This window comes from Cavia porcellus, unplaced genomic scaffold (assembly GCF_034190915.1).
Source record: "Cavia porcellus strain 051 isolate PalLab524CR breed Dunkin Hartley unplaced genomic scaffold, mCavPor4.1 scaffold_1, whole genome shotgun sequence".
NCBI lineage: Eukaryota > Metazoa > Chordata > Mammalia > Rodentia > Caviidae > Cavia > Cavia porcellus.
The window spans coordinates 82205610-82220764 of record NW_026947484.1 but is presented as its reverse complement, the minus strand read 5'-3'; the positions used below and the strand labels follow the sequence as shown (position 1 = coordinate 82220764).

Here is a 15155-nt window from a genome sequence, read left to right as displayed (position 1 = left end):
TGAGTTCAATTTGTTACAAAAAAAAGTTGGGGGGAGGGATGGAAATGAGCTCATAAGCAGGCAGAGGTTGAGAAGAAGGGAGACGTGTTTGTGGTTTGGAGAACTTTGGAAGTGAAATCTGATGGGCACTGCTTAAATAGGATGCAAGTCTATGTTCTTTTTAAATGTGAAAATACAGTATGATTTTAAGCTGGCAAGGAAGAGGCTATGAAACAAAGTGAAGCTGCAGTAGACTGGATAGTAGGTTTGTGAACCAAGTTGCCTGAATGGGGAAGTCTGTAACTACGGACCAGCTGGAGGTCGGCACAGGTTCAGAGCAGTGCAGAGAATCTTGGAGTTTGGAGTAGTGAAAACAGTCAGTCCCCAGCATGCCCAAACCATGGCAGTAGCCTTGAGGCCCATCTTGGGATCTTGGTTTCTCTAGCCCAGGGCAAGTGTACATCTACATTGATGGTTTTTGAAAGTTGGACTTACCTAGTGGTTCCATCTGGTGTAATGGTAAGTCCAGCTCCTGGAGAAGCTAAAGCAGGAGGATCCTAAGTTTGTCTAGATGTCTTGGTTGAGGCTGTCTAAAAATATAATAAAATTTGATCTTATTATTTTTTTTACAATAAAATCTCAAAAAAGGATATAGTTGAGTTATAGAGCACTTGCCATGGCATGCTTCAAGCCCTGAGCTCAGTCTCTAATACCACAAGTAAAACAAAAACAAAAACTTAAAGGGATGGTTTGGAAATTCAAAAACAGGAAAGAAATAACCAGAAGCTGTTGTTAGAAATGCTCCCCAAAAGCCGTCGTGGTGGCAGAGGCCTGTAATCTCAGCACCATGGGAGGCTAAGGCAGGAGGGTTACAAATTTGAACTCATACTGGACAACTTGACAATTTAGTAAGACCACCAATAATACACACACACACACACACACACACACACACACACCCCTGGAGAATGTGGGCAATGTGTTTCTAAGCAACATAATAAAATGCTTTGGAAAAGTGGGTATTAAAGTACTGCTGGAGCTACTAATTAATTCAAATATAGCTTCTGTGCTGTAAAGTGTGTCTTGTGTATTCACTTTAAGAATTAGGCTAAATATTTACTTTGATTATAAAAGAAACGTGTATTATTCATCATAGAAAATTTGGAAAATTAAGAGCATGAGGAAGAAAAATTAAATGATCCATGCTTCCATTAATCACACCTAGCCAACTAATAATAATCATCTTTTATCCAATTGGTATCGTTACAAATACAAACACGATTTTCATCCTATTTTTTAACATCTTATGAGCACTTTGCCGTATCATCAACTAATCTTTACATTCCCTATATTGTACTGTGTGATTCTACCATGATTTTTTTTTTTTTTTTTTGTCTTTTTCCTTTTTATCGGTACCAGGGATCGAACTCACGACTGCCTGCTTGCAAGGCAGGCGCTTATGCTGCTGAGCTAAATCCCCAGCCTGATTCTACCATGATTTAACCAGTTTTATAATTTTCTTCTCAGTGGTTTACAGTTATAACATTGCTACAATGAGAATCATCCACTTAAATTTTTGAAAACATTTATTTTATCCTTAGAAAAAATATTATCATAGAAGAGAAATTATATACACGGCCTCCATTTTTTCCCCAGAGACTTTGTTCTGATATTTTCCACTGATAGCATGTGACAGTCACACCAGGACTACTGAGGATAGAGTGCCAAACTGAAAAACAGCAAAAGTTTAAAAAATGTGTGATTGATGGATGAAAAACGATCTTACTGTTTTAATTTGCAAGGCTTAAGTTCTTTAATTGCTTAATTCTTTATACTATAAGCTTTATACTTTAAATTTCCTTAACTATGAGAGCTTTATTAAAATAGTATTCATAAACTATGTTATTTGCTCATTTAAAGTACGCAGTTTGGTGATTTTTAATATGTTCACAATTTTACACTCTAGGAGGTGGAGGTAGAGAGATCACAAGTTTGAAAAACAGCCTGGGTGACTTAGTGAGACCATGTCTCAGAAAAGAAAAATAGGACTCTGCAAAAAATCCCCAGCAGCGGCAGAAAAAAAAAAGCAATTTACGCTGAAGGGAGCATTGTTGGCATTCCAGGAGAGAAGGACAAAAAGACTGATGAAATTTTCATTTGTTTTTATTTTGACATTTTACCCCAGAATTAAATAACAAATAGTATTTATATCCCAAACAGGAATAGATGTTGATTACAGATTTTATTACCCAACCCCAAAGTTCATGAAACCTAAACGTCTCATGTTTGGTCTGGTAAAGATACTCATTGCACAATTCGAGTGTTTTAGAACCTAGAAAAACAAGCACCACCACCATTCTCCTGAGGTCCCCAAATAGAAATGTTCCCAATAAGCACATTGTATTCTGAAATGTCCAATGGCAACTGTAGCCCTCGTTACTCATCTTAATCGTGTTTACCAGCTCTAAGTAAGACTCGGGGATTACGAACAACAATGAGGCAATCACGCTAATGAACTCCAGACTTGCTTTTATGAGCCATTTCTCTGGGACAGAGATCAGTCCCAGCTACGCAGTCAAGGCATAGTGCTTTTTAAAGCAAAGCAGAGACAAGCAGGGATTGGGAGGTGAGAGAAGCATCTATTTGGATGAGGAAAGAGGGAATTAACCTTAGGGAAGATTACGTTTTTAAAAATTTTTTATTAATACGTGTTTGCAGTACCTCATGATTACATTCACTGTGAGCCACTGGTGCATGCACATAAACACATCTCGATTGGTTTTTCCCAGTTCCTACACACACCCCCCCCTTTTCTGCCAGCATCAGATTAATATATTTATAAGTCCTTATGAAGTTAACTATCAAACATGTGGATTAGCAGCGAGACTAACAGGTAATGATAACATTTTTAAAGATTTTAAAAACCTCACAAAGCTCATCTGTTAGAATCAGCTCCCTTTTGACCTCCATGGAGTCTGTCAGCAGGATTAATCAATTTTTATTAGGGTAGTACTGTTTTATTTTCTCTCTCTTTCTTTCTTTTGGTACTAGGGATTGAACTCACAGCCTTGCTGTCACCAGGCAAGTGCTTGAGCCAGGGAAGTGCTTGAGCTAAATTCCTGGCCATGTTTCAGTTACGTGCCCCCCCCCCCCCCACTTTGCTTTTTAAACCTTTGAGACAAACTCAGCGCTCCCTGCAAAGGCCTGACGCTGGAGGGGTTTCTTGGCAGCCCTTGCCTTGTGGCAAGGGCTTCAGAAGCTGACCCGTCACCCCCCACCCCAGAAGTGACCCTGCAGAGGCCAGAGTCCCAGAGTACCTGACCTCATTCACAGGGAATCGGCCAGAAGTTTTAACGCTGTTAGTCATGGTCCTCGTAATACCACTGGAGAGCTCAAAGGAGTAGATTGCCCACCCAAATTTTATAAAATAGTTGCCTTGTCAGTTCTGGTATTCCTAGTCAGCCTCTTTGAGCTTATAAAAAAGTAAGATCCAGTCCTACTTCTAAGGAGGATTTAGGAAGTCCTCCTTTTCCACAGCACATTCCCAGGTTGTTTCGAGACTCACAAGACAAGTGACACATAGGGAAAACATTCTAACTAGAGCCAAGACACTTTTGTTTTTCCATCATCCCACTGTCCCCTCTCTTTTATGCCTTTGTCTTGATATCGTTTCATATCTTCAGCTATAGTTATGGTTAGGCTCAGTGCAGACAGCTACTCAGTGAAAATTAAGTCTCACCCTGATCAGTTTCTACAGTGTCTACTTTAGGTTGGCCTGACTTGTTATGTGCCCTAGGAATTTTATGTATCATTATTCTAAAAGCTGTAACAAAGATGAACCTGGACTCTGATAGCTAACAAATTGAAATTTCATCCTTTTCAGGGCTCAAGTAGAGAGAAGAGAGTAGTCCTGAAATTCCACTTGTTTCCATTTGAGTAAAAGAGAGTGTAGATTTAGAAAATAACATCTGAACCTCATTTTTCAAGTGGATCTCTCCCAAACCACTTGGCTGTGGTGGGGGCCTGTACAGATGAGGTCTTAGTATCAGCAGTGCTGTGTTGGCTTTGGATGGTCCTTCTCAGCTGTTATCAAACCTCTGCTTGGAAACCTGTTTTTTCTGTCTGCCATTAAGAACATCAGCTCTCTGCTGATGTGCCTCAGTGTGTCCTTCAAAGCACTGAGGATCAGTTATCTCTGTTACTCCTGTCATTGTCATAGTGTTCAGGGTGGCATCCAGTGGCTCAGAAAATGGCAACCGTTGATGCTGGACTTCAAAAGTGGGGTTGTATAGCAGGGAATTGAAGAGAGCTAGCATTAACTGTTGATAAGAGCCTAAATATTGTGATGATTTTTTCTCCTTACACTCATGTTCCATCAGGTTTTTCCTTTTTTTGGCACTTTGTTGTTCTTGAGTTTACCTATGCATGAGTAAAATCTATTTTTTAATCACACTACTTACTAATTCATTACCCATCGTTAGCATATTTTAAAAATACGCAGTTTAAGTATATTTAGTCTCAGGGTTTGATACTTTCATTTTCAAACAAAACCAATCATTTTATGTTTATTCATTGTGTAAGAAGCGGAGCAGATCCCAGCTCTCTTTAGGAGCTGTTGGTGACCAAGGTTATTTTTCACTGAATTGAAAAGCTGTCTTCTCTGCCTGCCTGCAAGTAGATTCACCATTTGCCAAATCAGAACAGCAGGTTAAAAAGTACAGTGTATTCCTGTCTCTTGAGTAAAACCTTTGCTCAAAGAAAATTCATCAGTTGGAGGGCCATAGAATTGGAGAGGTCCAGGGGGCTGGGAATTTAGCTCAGTGGCATAAGCGCCTGCTTTGCAAGCAGGCAGTTGTGAGTTCAATCCCCGGTACCGATAAAAAGGAAAAAAAAAAAAAAAAAGAAGGTCCCAAGAAATGTTGTTTGACTTCCTCTTTGGTTTATTCTTGACTGTGAAAGCGGGGTCAATAGCTTGTAAAGCAGAGACGGCCACACAGGCCTAGAGAAGCAATTTGTATCCAGGGTAGAATAAAGTGAAGTGACTCATGCACATAATTGGCCTCCATTAACTCCTTGCCACTTTGGCAAGTGCCTATTTTAAATCTTAGTCTGCATCCTGAAATCAAAACCTTACAAACTCCTTTGAGGAATCACATAAAATTAATACATCAGTATGTATTTATGTATACTCAGATAAAATAGTTATTTGATGTTGAGAGTAAAGTTGCTGAAAACTGTCATTGGATCTTCAGTTGTAGAAATATTTTGTATAAAAGGATCAGGATCACGAAGACGTGTTTAACTATTGTAAGGAGATCAGAGTAGAAGCAATCTCATCTTTATATGCCTCCCCTTGAATGTTCCAGTAATGCCTCCCATCTCCCATTGGCAAGGGTTAGGCTCATGAGTCTGTAGTGAGCTAAAATCAGATGCACATGTGATACAGTAAATGGTGTTTTTATTACCAGCTATAAACTTACCAAGTACACATAGGTTTTTTTGTCTTCTTTTATATGCATAAAGAGCTGAATTACTTGTTGGAGTAAAACAACATGATGCTAATCTTGAGCTGAAACAATTTTCCCAAACAGGTTATGTGGCTCATGAATTCATTTTGGATACAAGACCCTTCAAAAAGTCTGCAAATATTGAGGCTGTAGATGTGGCCAAGAGGCTACAGGATTACGGTAAGTGAATTTACAGTCTTTGATGTTTATGGAGTGGTCCTTACTATCTCTGGACCACTTTCTCAAAGCATAAATGAATGAGCTCATGAAGCTTGTAACATCAGTGGTTCAAAGCACACAGCAGTGAAATATGAATTATAGCATTGTGAATGTTAAAATAATAGGGATTGTTTTCATTGCTCTGTTTTGATTGATTTTATACAGTTTCGTTTTGTTTGAATTCATTATATCTTATGGTATAGGAAGCTACTTTGAAGATAACAGAGGCATTATGGTAGCTATTGTTGATTTCCTATTACCTTGTTTTGAAGTCCTATCTACATTATGTTAAATGTTCTGTTTTGATTGGCTCTATTCTGTTTTGTTTTGTTTGTTTTTTCTCTTTAAAATTAAAATAAAGTGAAAATTTTTTTCTTTATGGCTGTACTGGTTTTGCCCTTTAAAGATATTAACATGACCACCCACTGCTGGGGACCCTTCCTGCCCATAACCAGCTCAGGTCTGGAAGGTAGCAGCCAGCCCAGCTCCTGCATGCACACCAGCCACCATCAGGGACACTTCCTGCTGCCAGTAGCTAGCACAGGCTGGGAAAAGCATCAACCAGCCCCACACCAGCACACCCAATGGCCACCACTGGATACCTGTAGTCAGCACTGGCCAGGAGAACCAAAATGTCATGCTTCATAGAAATTGTAGCCATTGTGGGAAACGTCTCAGATGCCACTACCCACTTATCCAGAAGAACCCAGGAATGTGTCAAGACAAAGGAGCAACAGGCAGTCTCTGGCCTCCAGCCAATGCAGAGCAAGGCCAAGAGATGTAAACACAGAACAGATCAGGAGCCGCACACCTGAAGTTTCTGAAGTGATGGCAACTGACGTAGAGAAACAGCTTCATGAGGCTATAAAAGAAATTCAAATAGAAATACTGTCTCAGGTAAAAGAAGAAATGAAAAACATAAAAGAACTGCTAAGAGTCTCTAAAGAACACATAGATAAAAAACACATAGAGCATAGGAAACTGAAGGAAACCTTGAATGAACAATATAAGAAAGATTTAGAATGCATGAAACAGATTCAGAAAGATATCCAGGAAATTAAAAACTCCATTGAAAGCTGGCAAATCTGCGAGGAAGAAACTGAAGATAGACTTTTAGAGCTTGAAGACGGGTATGTAACTAGTGATCACAAAAAGAAAGATCTCTTAAAAATAACTGTTGTACTCCTCCCCCCCCCCCAAAAAAAGGCGCCGAGATGAAAAGCGGGGCAAGATGATGTCTTTTTTAAAAAGGAGGTGCTTTTATTTTAGCTAACACTAGCAACACAGTGCAGATGGAATTTGCAAAGCTGTGCAACTGAGTCAGAATTTTGACAGATTTTTATAGCACATTAACCCAGTGAAGTGACAGAGCAGGAATTAGAAAGACCTTTGTTTCCCTTTGCTTGAGGTCAGAGACATTTTGCAGTTGGTGGTTAGCCCCTTCTTTCTTTTTCTTAAATTAAAGTCCTTGGTCTGCTAATTCCAGGAACATTTGTTTCTCACAAAGTGAACAAAGGTTGACACAGCATTATTTGCCTCTCACAAAAGGAATAATAGTTGACACAGCAAACAGGTTACTAAGGTGATGATGCATACAGAACAGTATGGCAACGTCCCAGTTCATTTATAACAAATTTATAACAATGTGGTCGGTGCTCCAGGTACATGGTTACTAAGGCAATAAGCATAGAGCATAACAATAACAAGGAACCAGGAAATGACAATTCAACAACTGTGAGACGATGCAAAGAAAAATAATTTAAGAATAATAGGTGTCTTTGAGAAAGCAGGGGTCAACACAAATGAGATAAAAAGTCTACTTACAGAAGTAGTAGTAGAAAACTTCACAAGCATTAGGAAAGGATGTGACAGATAAGTGAAGCATATAGAACTCCAGCTAGCCATAACCAAAATAAATCTTACACCTAGACATATAATAATCAAGACCCAAAAACTCAGCAAAAGAACAGAATATTAAAAGCTGTTCGAAAAAAATTAAAACTGCTAGAGAAAAGAAACATCTGTAATGGAAAGTCCTGAAAGAAAACAACTTCCAACCCAGATTAATGTACCCTGAAAAACTATCTTTCAAAATTAATGGAGAAATAAGATACTTCCCTGACAACAACTAAAGGAATTCATGACCACCAAACCAATCCTACAAAGAGCGCTAAAGGATATTCTAGAGAGAGAGAAAGATGACCATGGTTCCAGAAACAGCAGCAGAGGGGGATCACTAAGTAAGGCAGACAGTTAACTGGAAAGGAAAAGTAGGGAGCCAACAGCAGGAAAAGAGCATGGCAGAGGCAAGCCAATGCATGTCAGCCGTGACCATCAATGTAGATGGCCTCAATTCACCCATAAAAGGAAACACAGGCAGAGTGGATCAGGAGACAGGATCCATCAATACACTTTTATATAAGAAACACATTTAACTTCAAAGAAAATTCACATACTGAAAGTCAAAGGAGAGAAAATGCTGTATATGACAGTGAACCAAAAAAAAAGCAGGGGTAGCTTGCCCATCAACAGCAGAATAGATAAGAAAGGTGTGGTGTTTTTATACAATGCAAAGCTACACAGCTATGAAAAAAAGATAACCTTGAGGCTCTTGTAGGTAAATGGACACAACTTGAAATCAAGCTTTTGAGTGAAATGGTTCAGAGTTACATGGGTGAACACCGTGTTGTCTCCCTAGTGTAAAAAACTGTGATTTTACTGTCTAATGATCAGGCAGTTGTTTTGAAGATAATGAGAGGAATTACAGTAGCCATTATTGATTTCCTTTTGTCTTGTTTTGATGTCCTGTATCTAGTTGATTGTTTTGTTTTGATTGACTGTTCTGTTTTATTTTGCTTGGTTTTATTCTCTTCCAAAAAAATTTTTTTAAAGATATTGACATACATTTTGAATTATCACAGCCAATAAAAGATATCTTTATAGTTAAAATTTTAAATTTCAAAGAAAATGATTTCTTTGTGTTAGTGGTAAATTCTTACTCTTATCCTACTCATAGTCAAGAGTTCATGGAGAAGTAAGCTGGTGGGATGAGAAGGAAACTGAATGGGAGACCTGTACAAGTGTTACTGCCAATGGGGTTTCATAATCACTTTTAATGGCATAGCTATTTCTCCTGCTTACAGAGATAAAGGAATAGGTGCATTATTGTTTCCACAAAAGAATGCCAACTTCCCTGAAGCATTTTGAAAGATACGGGCCCTTTATTGTTTATTAGTAGGTGCTCATTCAATGAAGCCCTCAATAAAATAACATTTTTTAGTGCCATTGTAAATAATATCAATAATCCTCCAACTCTTAGGGAGAAATTTGCCTTTGGATGGATGTGGAGTCCTATCTAAATTTTAGTGACTTCAATATGAAAAGTTCTGTAAATTGAATAGTTTACTACTATATTGAGTCCCACATGTGATTCATTCCTGTCCTGAATGATCTTATTATACACAATTAACACTGATAATGAATGTGAAATTCAGAAAAAGTTTTTATTAAACTAGCAAATACCTCAAAAATCTCTGCTTGGTAACCTGACAGTAGGCTCCATTCCAAATCTCTCCCTTGCCCCTCCTTTTTTCTGGCCAAGGACTGGATAATGACCCATTGTGGGGAAGACTCTCAATTCTTGGATGTGTGGCCTAACTGCATCCTACATGAACAGGGAGAAGAGGGCTAAGGAGAAAGGTGGTAATTGAAGTCAGCACTCACTATTGCTAAGTCGTTAAGTCATACTCTATCTTTACCTGGGCACTATTTGATGGAAGGATTTCCTTACTTGTCCAAAGCCCAAAATTGTCCAGATGCCTACCTAGTACACAGTAGTCATCCAGCACATATGTGCTAGTAAATGAGACACTGTAAAAAGGAATAATGAAATTGACCACATAGATTCTAGTTCTTAACCACACCTACTGAGTCCACATTTTCAGGGAGGAAACCTCATAATCTGTATGACTAACTGACTGCAGTTAAAAGAAACAAATTTAACATTTATAGTTAGAAGAGCCAAAAGCACCTGAATGAGTCTTCTCAAAAACATTTTAGCGTATTGTCTTGGGACAGTGGTTTCTAAACTAATTGTCAGAATCTCCTGGGAATTTTAAGACGCAGGCCTTGTCCTGATCTTCCAGAATCAGTATCACATCTAGGAATATATGCTTCTAAAACACCTTCTCAAATAGTTCCAGATAATAGGAACCATTAAAATAGATCCTATTAGACTGAATTTACTCACAGAGTGAACTGAGGACAGATTTCAGTGAGTAGTGAGATCAATGTATTCCTTTTTTTAAAAAATGGAAATTTTATCATGAAATCTGTGAATATTGAATCCTAGTTAATGATATACATGCTAAAGTATTTAGGAGGTGAAATGTACTGAAGACTACAATGTATTTTGGATTTTTTTTTTGGAGACAAGATCTTTCTATGCAGTTGAGGCTGGCCTTGAGCTCACTTTGTAGCCCAGGCTGGTCTTGAACTCACAATGATCCTCCTGCCTCAGCCTCCCGAGTGCTGGGATCACAATGTATTTTGAAATGCATCAACAAAATAAAGAGGGTCCCTGGCACTATAGCACATACCTGTAATCCCAGTTCTTCAAAGGCTAAGAGCAGGAGGTTCAGAAGTTCAATGTCTAGTGTTCATTTGTGGAATGCCCATAACAACAGAATATAAAGATTTTTCTCTTCAGATTCCTTTTCCTTGAATTTTTCTAGGTAACATATGAATTCCATGCGAATTTTTTGAAAAAATTGTTATCTTCAGTATAAATGGATTCATAACTCACGATAAATAAAAGGGGTTGGGAATGTAGATGAGCAGTAGAGTACCCCCAGGTCATCCCCTAGTACCTCATACACACACACACACACACACACACACACACACACACACACACAAAGGATGGGTATAGTATAGACAGCATCATTACAGAATCTAGCTGAAGGTGGTGGGTATATGGGCAGTCTGTTCAATTTATCCAAATGTTTGAAATTTTATAATAAAAATGTGGGAGGATAGTCTTTAAGGCATGCAAGCATGACCAAAGCACTCCTCTAAAGATGACACATTCTGGAATTTGAAATATTATACTGGGAACAACCTTCACTGATGGGTATATCCACCTGGGAGGGTTGTGGGTTTTCCCCCCTTATATTTTTGAAGCTCTATAGGAGGGCTGGTGATGTAGCTCAGTGAAAAATGCACAAGTCCTGATATCACCAAAAATAGTTTAACAGAAAAATACAATGGGAAAAAGTTGTTTTGTGCAGGAAATTTCCTTTGATAACATTTCCTCAGTTCATTTTACGTATACAAACTTTTATAAATACGGAGATACCTTCAGGCTCTGTTCAGCATAGAGACAAAGACTTTCCACAGACTGACCAAGTCTCAGTGTCTTCTTTATAAAACAGAAATGGGGAAGGTTATCCCAGCCTCTGTGTTTGTTGCCTCATTATTTAAATTTTGGTAACCTAATATCAAATATTGTTTCTTTTAATTACAAGTAGTATATTTATATGATCATTGCAAAAGCCTTTTAGTTTTCATGCTGAGGATTAAACCCTGGGCCTCGCAAATTAACTACTAAGCACGTACTCTCCTAGTATATAATCTCAGCCTCAAAAATTGTAAAACACAATAAAAGTGAAATATCTCAGTCTAGTTTTCTACAGTAATGGGATAATTTGCAACTTGTTTTCACATCATTTTGAATGTCACCTGATTTAATAAATATGTATTATATAACATATCCTTTTAAATGGTTGCTTATATTTGTATATGTATTCTGTGAAATTTGTCTAGAGACCCCATTATTGGCTAATATTAGGTTATTTCCTAATAATCTTCTGTAATGAAGCTGAGATAAATTTTCTCTATATATACATGATATGTGTTCATTTCTTTATGAGTGTATATGTGTATTTGTACATATTTAGCTGATGATTTCTTTAGTGTAGATTATCCTAGGAGAGGACCTTTATTCAAATCTAGGGAGACCAAAGTCCGTGACGCAAGCTTCTCTATGTCCCTTTGCAGGATTTCATGCCCCTACCATGTCCTGGCCTGTGGCAGGGACTCTCATGGTTGAGCCCACTGAGTCAGAAGACAAGGCAGAGCTGGACAGGTTCTGTGACGCCATGATCAGTATTCGGCAAGAAATTGCTGACATCGAAGAGGGCCGCAGCGACCCTAGGGTCAACCCGCTAAAGGTGCGTAGGTGCTGGTATTTGATTCAACAAGTTCCACAGGGTAGAAAATATCATCTTTACCATGTGCTGGCAGCTCCTAAACTCTCATCTGAAGGTGATATTCTTGCCCAACCTGTGACAATTCTTTTGAGAAGATGCAGTCATTAATTAGTTTAAATCCCCTTGAACTACAGTTACTCAGGTGTAGTGTGATTGTGGGAGCTGTATACCCAATTACTTAAGGAAGGAGCAGAGGCTGGAGAACTTAAGAGTAGCTTTAGAATTCTTTCCATCCTATTTGATGCACTGTAGTCAGATTATTGTATGAAGAGAATTTATGCATTCACTATACAAACCATATATATATATCTTAGATCACTGACTTCTAAAAATTGGATTGGCATTTGATTTGGCCTGTGTTTTTGTACTGTTCATGGCTTATGTTGGAGAAAAGTTGGTTACACATTACCCTGCCTCTTGCAAAACATGTTAATTTTAAATCTGGTGCTAGGCCTAAATGTCTGATTCTAAGTTTAGGTCCAGAGATAAACCAGAGGATCATGAGCTGAAGATGCTAGTTGTGTCTTTATGGCAGTAAATGTGAGAAGTGAAACTCTAGCAAGTTCCCAAGCTACCCATAGAAAACAAAGTACAGGGACCAGTGGCTCGGAAGGCAGGCACTCTGCTATACGGAGAGTGTCGGAGGGTCATGGAGATAACGCCACAATCATTTTTACTGTCATTTCTTTGTCTTTTTTCCTTCTGGAGATTTCTGATTCTTCAAGAACTTGGGCTATTTTAAGAAATGGTAATAGAGGACCGGGGATTTTGGCATAAGCACCTGCTTGGTGAGCACGAGGTCATGAGTTCCATCCTTAGTACCGAAATAAATAAATAAATAAATGGCACTAGAGGCGGGTGTGGAGGCACACTCCTATAATCCCAGCACTTGGGAGAGGCTGAGGCAGGAGAATCATTTGTTCATTCAAGACCAGCCTGGGCTACAAAGTGAGCCCAAGGCCAGCCTGAACTGCATAGTGAGGCAACAAAAAGACATAGCAATAGAAATCTCAAAATTACTGAGTTACAAAAACAAGCCAAGACTACTTGTCATAGGATAATAGATTTTAAAATGTGCCAAATTATGTTAAATGCTGTTACCACGTACAGAGGATATAAAATGAGAGTAGTACAACCGAAATTCAGGGTAGTGCTATCATTGGAGAGGAGGGGGAGACAGGCAGCATCAACTATGTCTGTGATATTTAACAAGTATGACAGTGTTTATGGTACTTTTGCTGAATAGTGGATGTGCTCATTATTACCTACCTTTCTGATACATGATATATTTTGTCATTAAAAATTGCCTGTCCATCAAGTGAAACAAAACTACTGCTTCCTTTCTTCAGCTTTCCATTAGAAGTTTGACGACTGAGGCAGTGTGGGAGGGCAGGCAGTACACTGCTCTGACCCCTCTGCCTATATGTCTCCGTTTCAGATGTCTCCACACTCCCTGACCTGTGTCACGTCTTCCCACTGGGATCGACCATACTCCAGAGAGGTGGCAGCATTCCCACTCGTAAGTGCTCTGAAGCCTGCCGAATGTGCAGACTAGGATGGTGTTCACGTGCATTGCACCCCTGCGTCCCTTCTGTAGTCTCATTATTATGGAAACTGTGTAGGACACTACAAAACATGGGCCATGGTGAGGAATACAGAGCAAAGGTATAGGTTTCCAGGGCCCGGAAGTCAGAGCCAGGTGATCAGAGGACACCTCTAAAAGGAGTCCTGCAGGTGGATGAGTGTGTTTTCTAACTCTCAACAGGGAGACAGCCCCAAGTGCAATCCTTTTTGATGTAAAGAAAGGGATTTGTAGTATAAGTAGTACAGGAATAAGAATCAAAAGTTAGATTTTGGGGTGCTGGGGATTTAGCTCAGTAGCATAAGTGCCTGCCTGTCAAGTGCGAGGTCATGAGTTCAACCCCTGGTATAAAAAAAATTTTTTTGAGAAAGAGGGCAGAGTAGATTTAGCTCACAGTATCGTGGGCTGTGGGAGTATTATAACCTCCTTTTGCCTGAAAAGGAAATATTCAATCTGTTCTACAACATTCCCACCTTCTGTCCTTTCCAGCCCTTTGTGAAACCAGAGAACAAATTTTGGCCAACTATTTCCCGGATTGATGACATATATGGAGATCAGCATCTGGTTTGTACCTGCCCACCCATGGAAGTTTATGAGTCCCCGTTTTCTGAACAGAAGAGAGCATCTTCTTAGTTTTTTTCTCTGTAAGTTCAAGGAACTGATTTTATTCCTTTACCTGAAACATTTGATAAGCAATAAATAATTCATTTCTCACCCCTGCCTCAACTAAAGGTTTCATATACTTTATATTTTTATAATTTTTCTTTTTCTTCTTTTTTTTTGGTACCAGGGATCAAACACAACTGCATGCTTGCAAGGCTGGTATTTATGCTGCTGAGCTAAATTCCTGGCCCCTATTTTTTATAATTTCTGTCAAGGTAAATGTAAATACAGTTAGCATAGTGTCTTAGTTATTTTTTACTGGTCACTGAAACAAAATACATGATGCCCAAGGTTGGGAAATGGAAAGGTTTTTTTCTTAGTTTTTGGAGTTTTCAGTCCATATGCAGTTGACTCCAAGGCAGGGTGGCATGGCAGGACCATAGTTCATGGCGGCTGCAAACAGCAAAGAGGAAGCCAACAAAAGAGAGAGACACACACCTTCTTCCTGCCATTACATTGTATGCTGGCTCCACCCCTAGGTGGGTGTAGCAATGACATCATCAATCCAAGTGCTAGGCAATGAACCAACCACAAATGGATAATGCAAATGCACGAGACCTGGGGGCCACCGACATAAACCATGACACATAGTGAGTGGCAGCTATCACTGGAAGATCCCTATGCTTTAGTCCTCTGCTTCCACATATGCTGGTTGATGTTCAGGTTGCCTTGATGAGGAGCCATTTAGTTTTCTGCATAGACTATTTGGCGTGTGTGAACAAATCTAACTTTCAGTATGGCAAGTCTGTAGATGTTAGAGGCTATATTACAGATTTAACAGACATTTTTTCTTCCAAATAAGTCCTTATGGACTGCTATCTGTGGTAAATCTCAGGGGAAATGTTTACATTTTTGTATATACTGAAAACCTTTTTCTGCCTAGTTTGCCTAATCTGTAATAGCATTTCTGAGGGATTTCCTTTTTCTCTGTGTTTT

General features: G+C 39.0%; 1 protein-coding gene across 1 annotated transcript in view; it reads left to right on the top strand.

Moving 5' to 3' along the window:
* Positions 1-14270, top strand: part of Gldc (glycine decarboxylase) — a 120505-nt gene extending 106235 nt beyond the window's left edge. Inside the window, exons 22-25 of the mRNA XM_003472172.5 lie at positions 5571-5666; positions 11763-11935; positions 13413-13493; positions 14046-14270. Of these exons, the coding sequence (XP_003472220.3) occupies positions 5571-5666; positions 11763-11935; positions 13413-13493; positions 14046-14189 (494 nt within the window). The 3' untranslated portion in view covers positions 14190-14270. The remainder of the gene's footprint in view (positions 1-5570; positions 5667-11762; positions 11936-13412; positions 13494-14045) is intronic.
* The last annotated feature ends 885 nt before the right edge of the window (positions 14271-15155 follow it).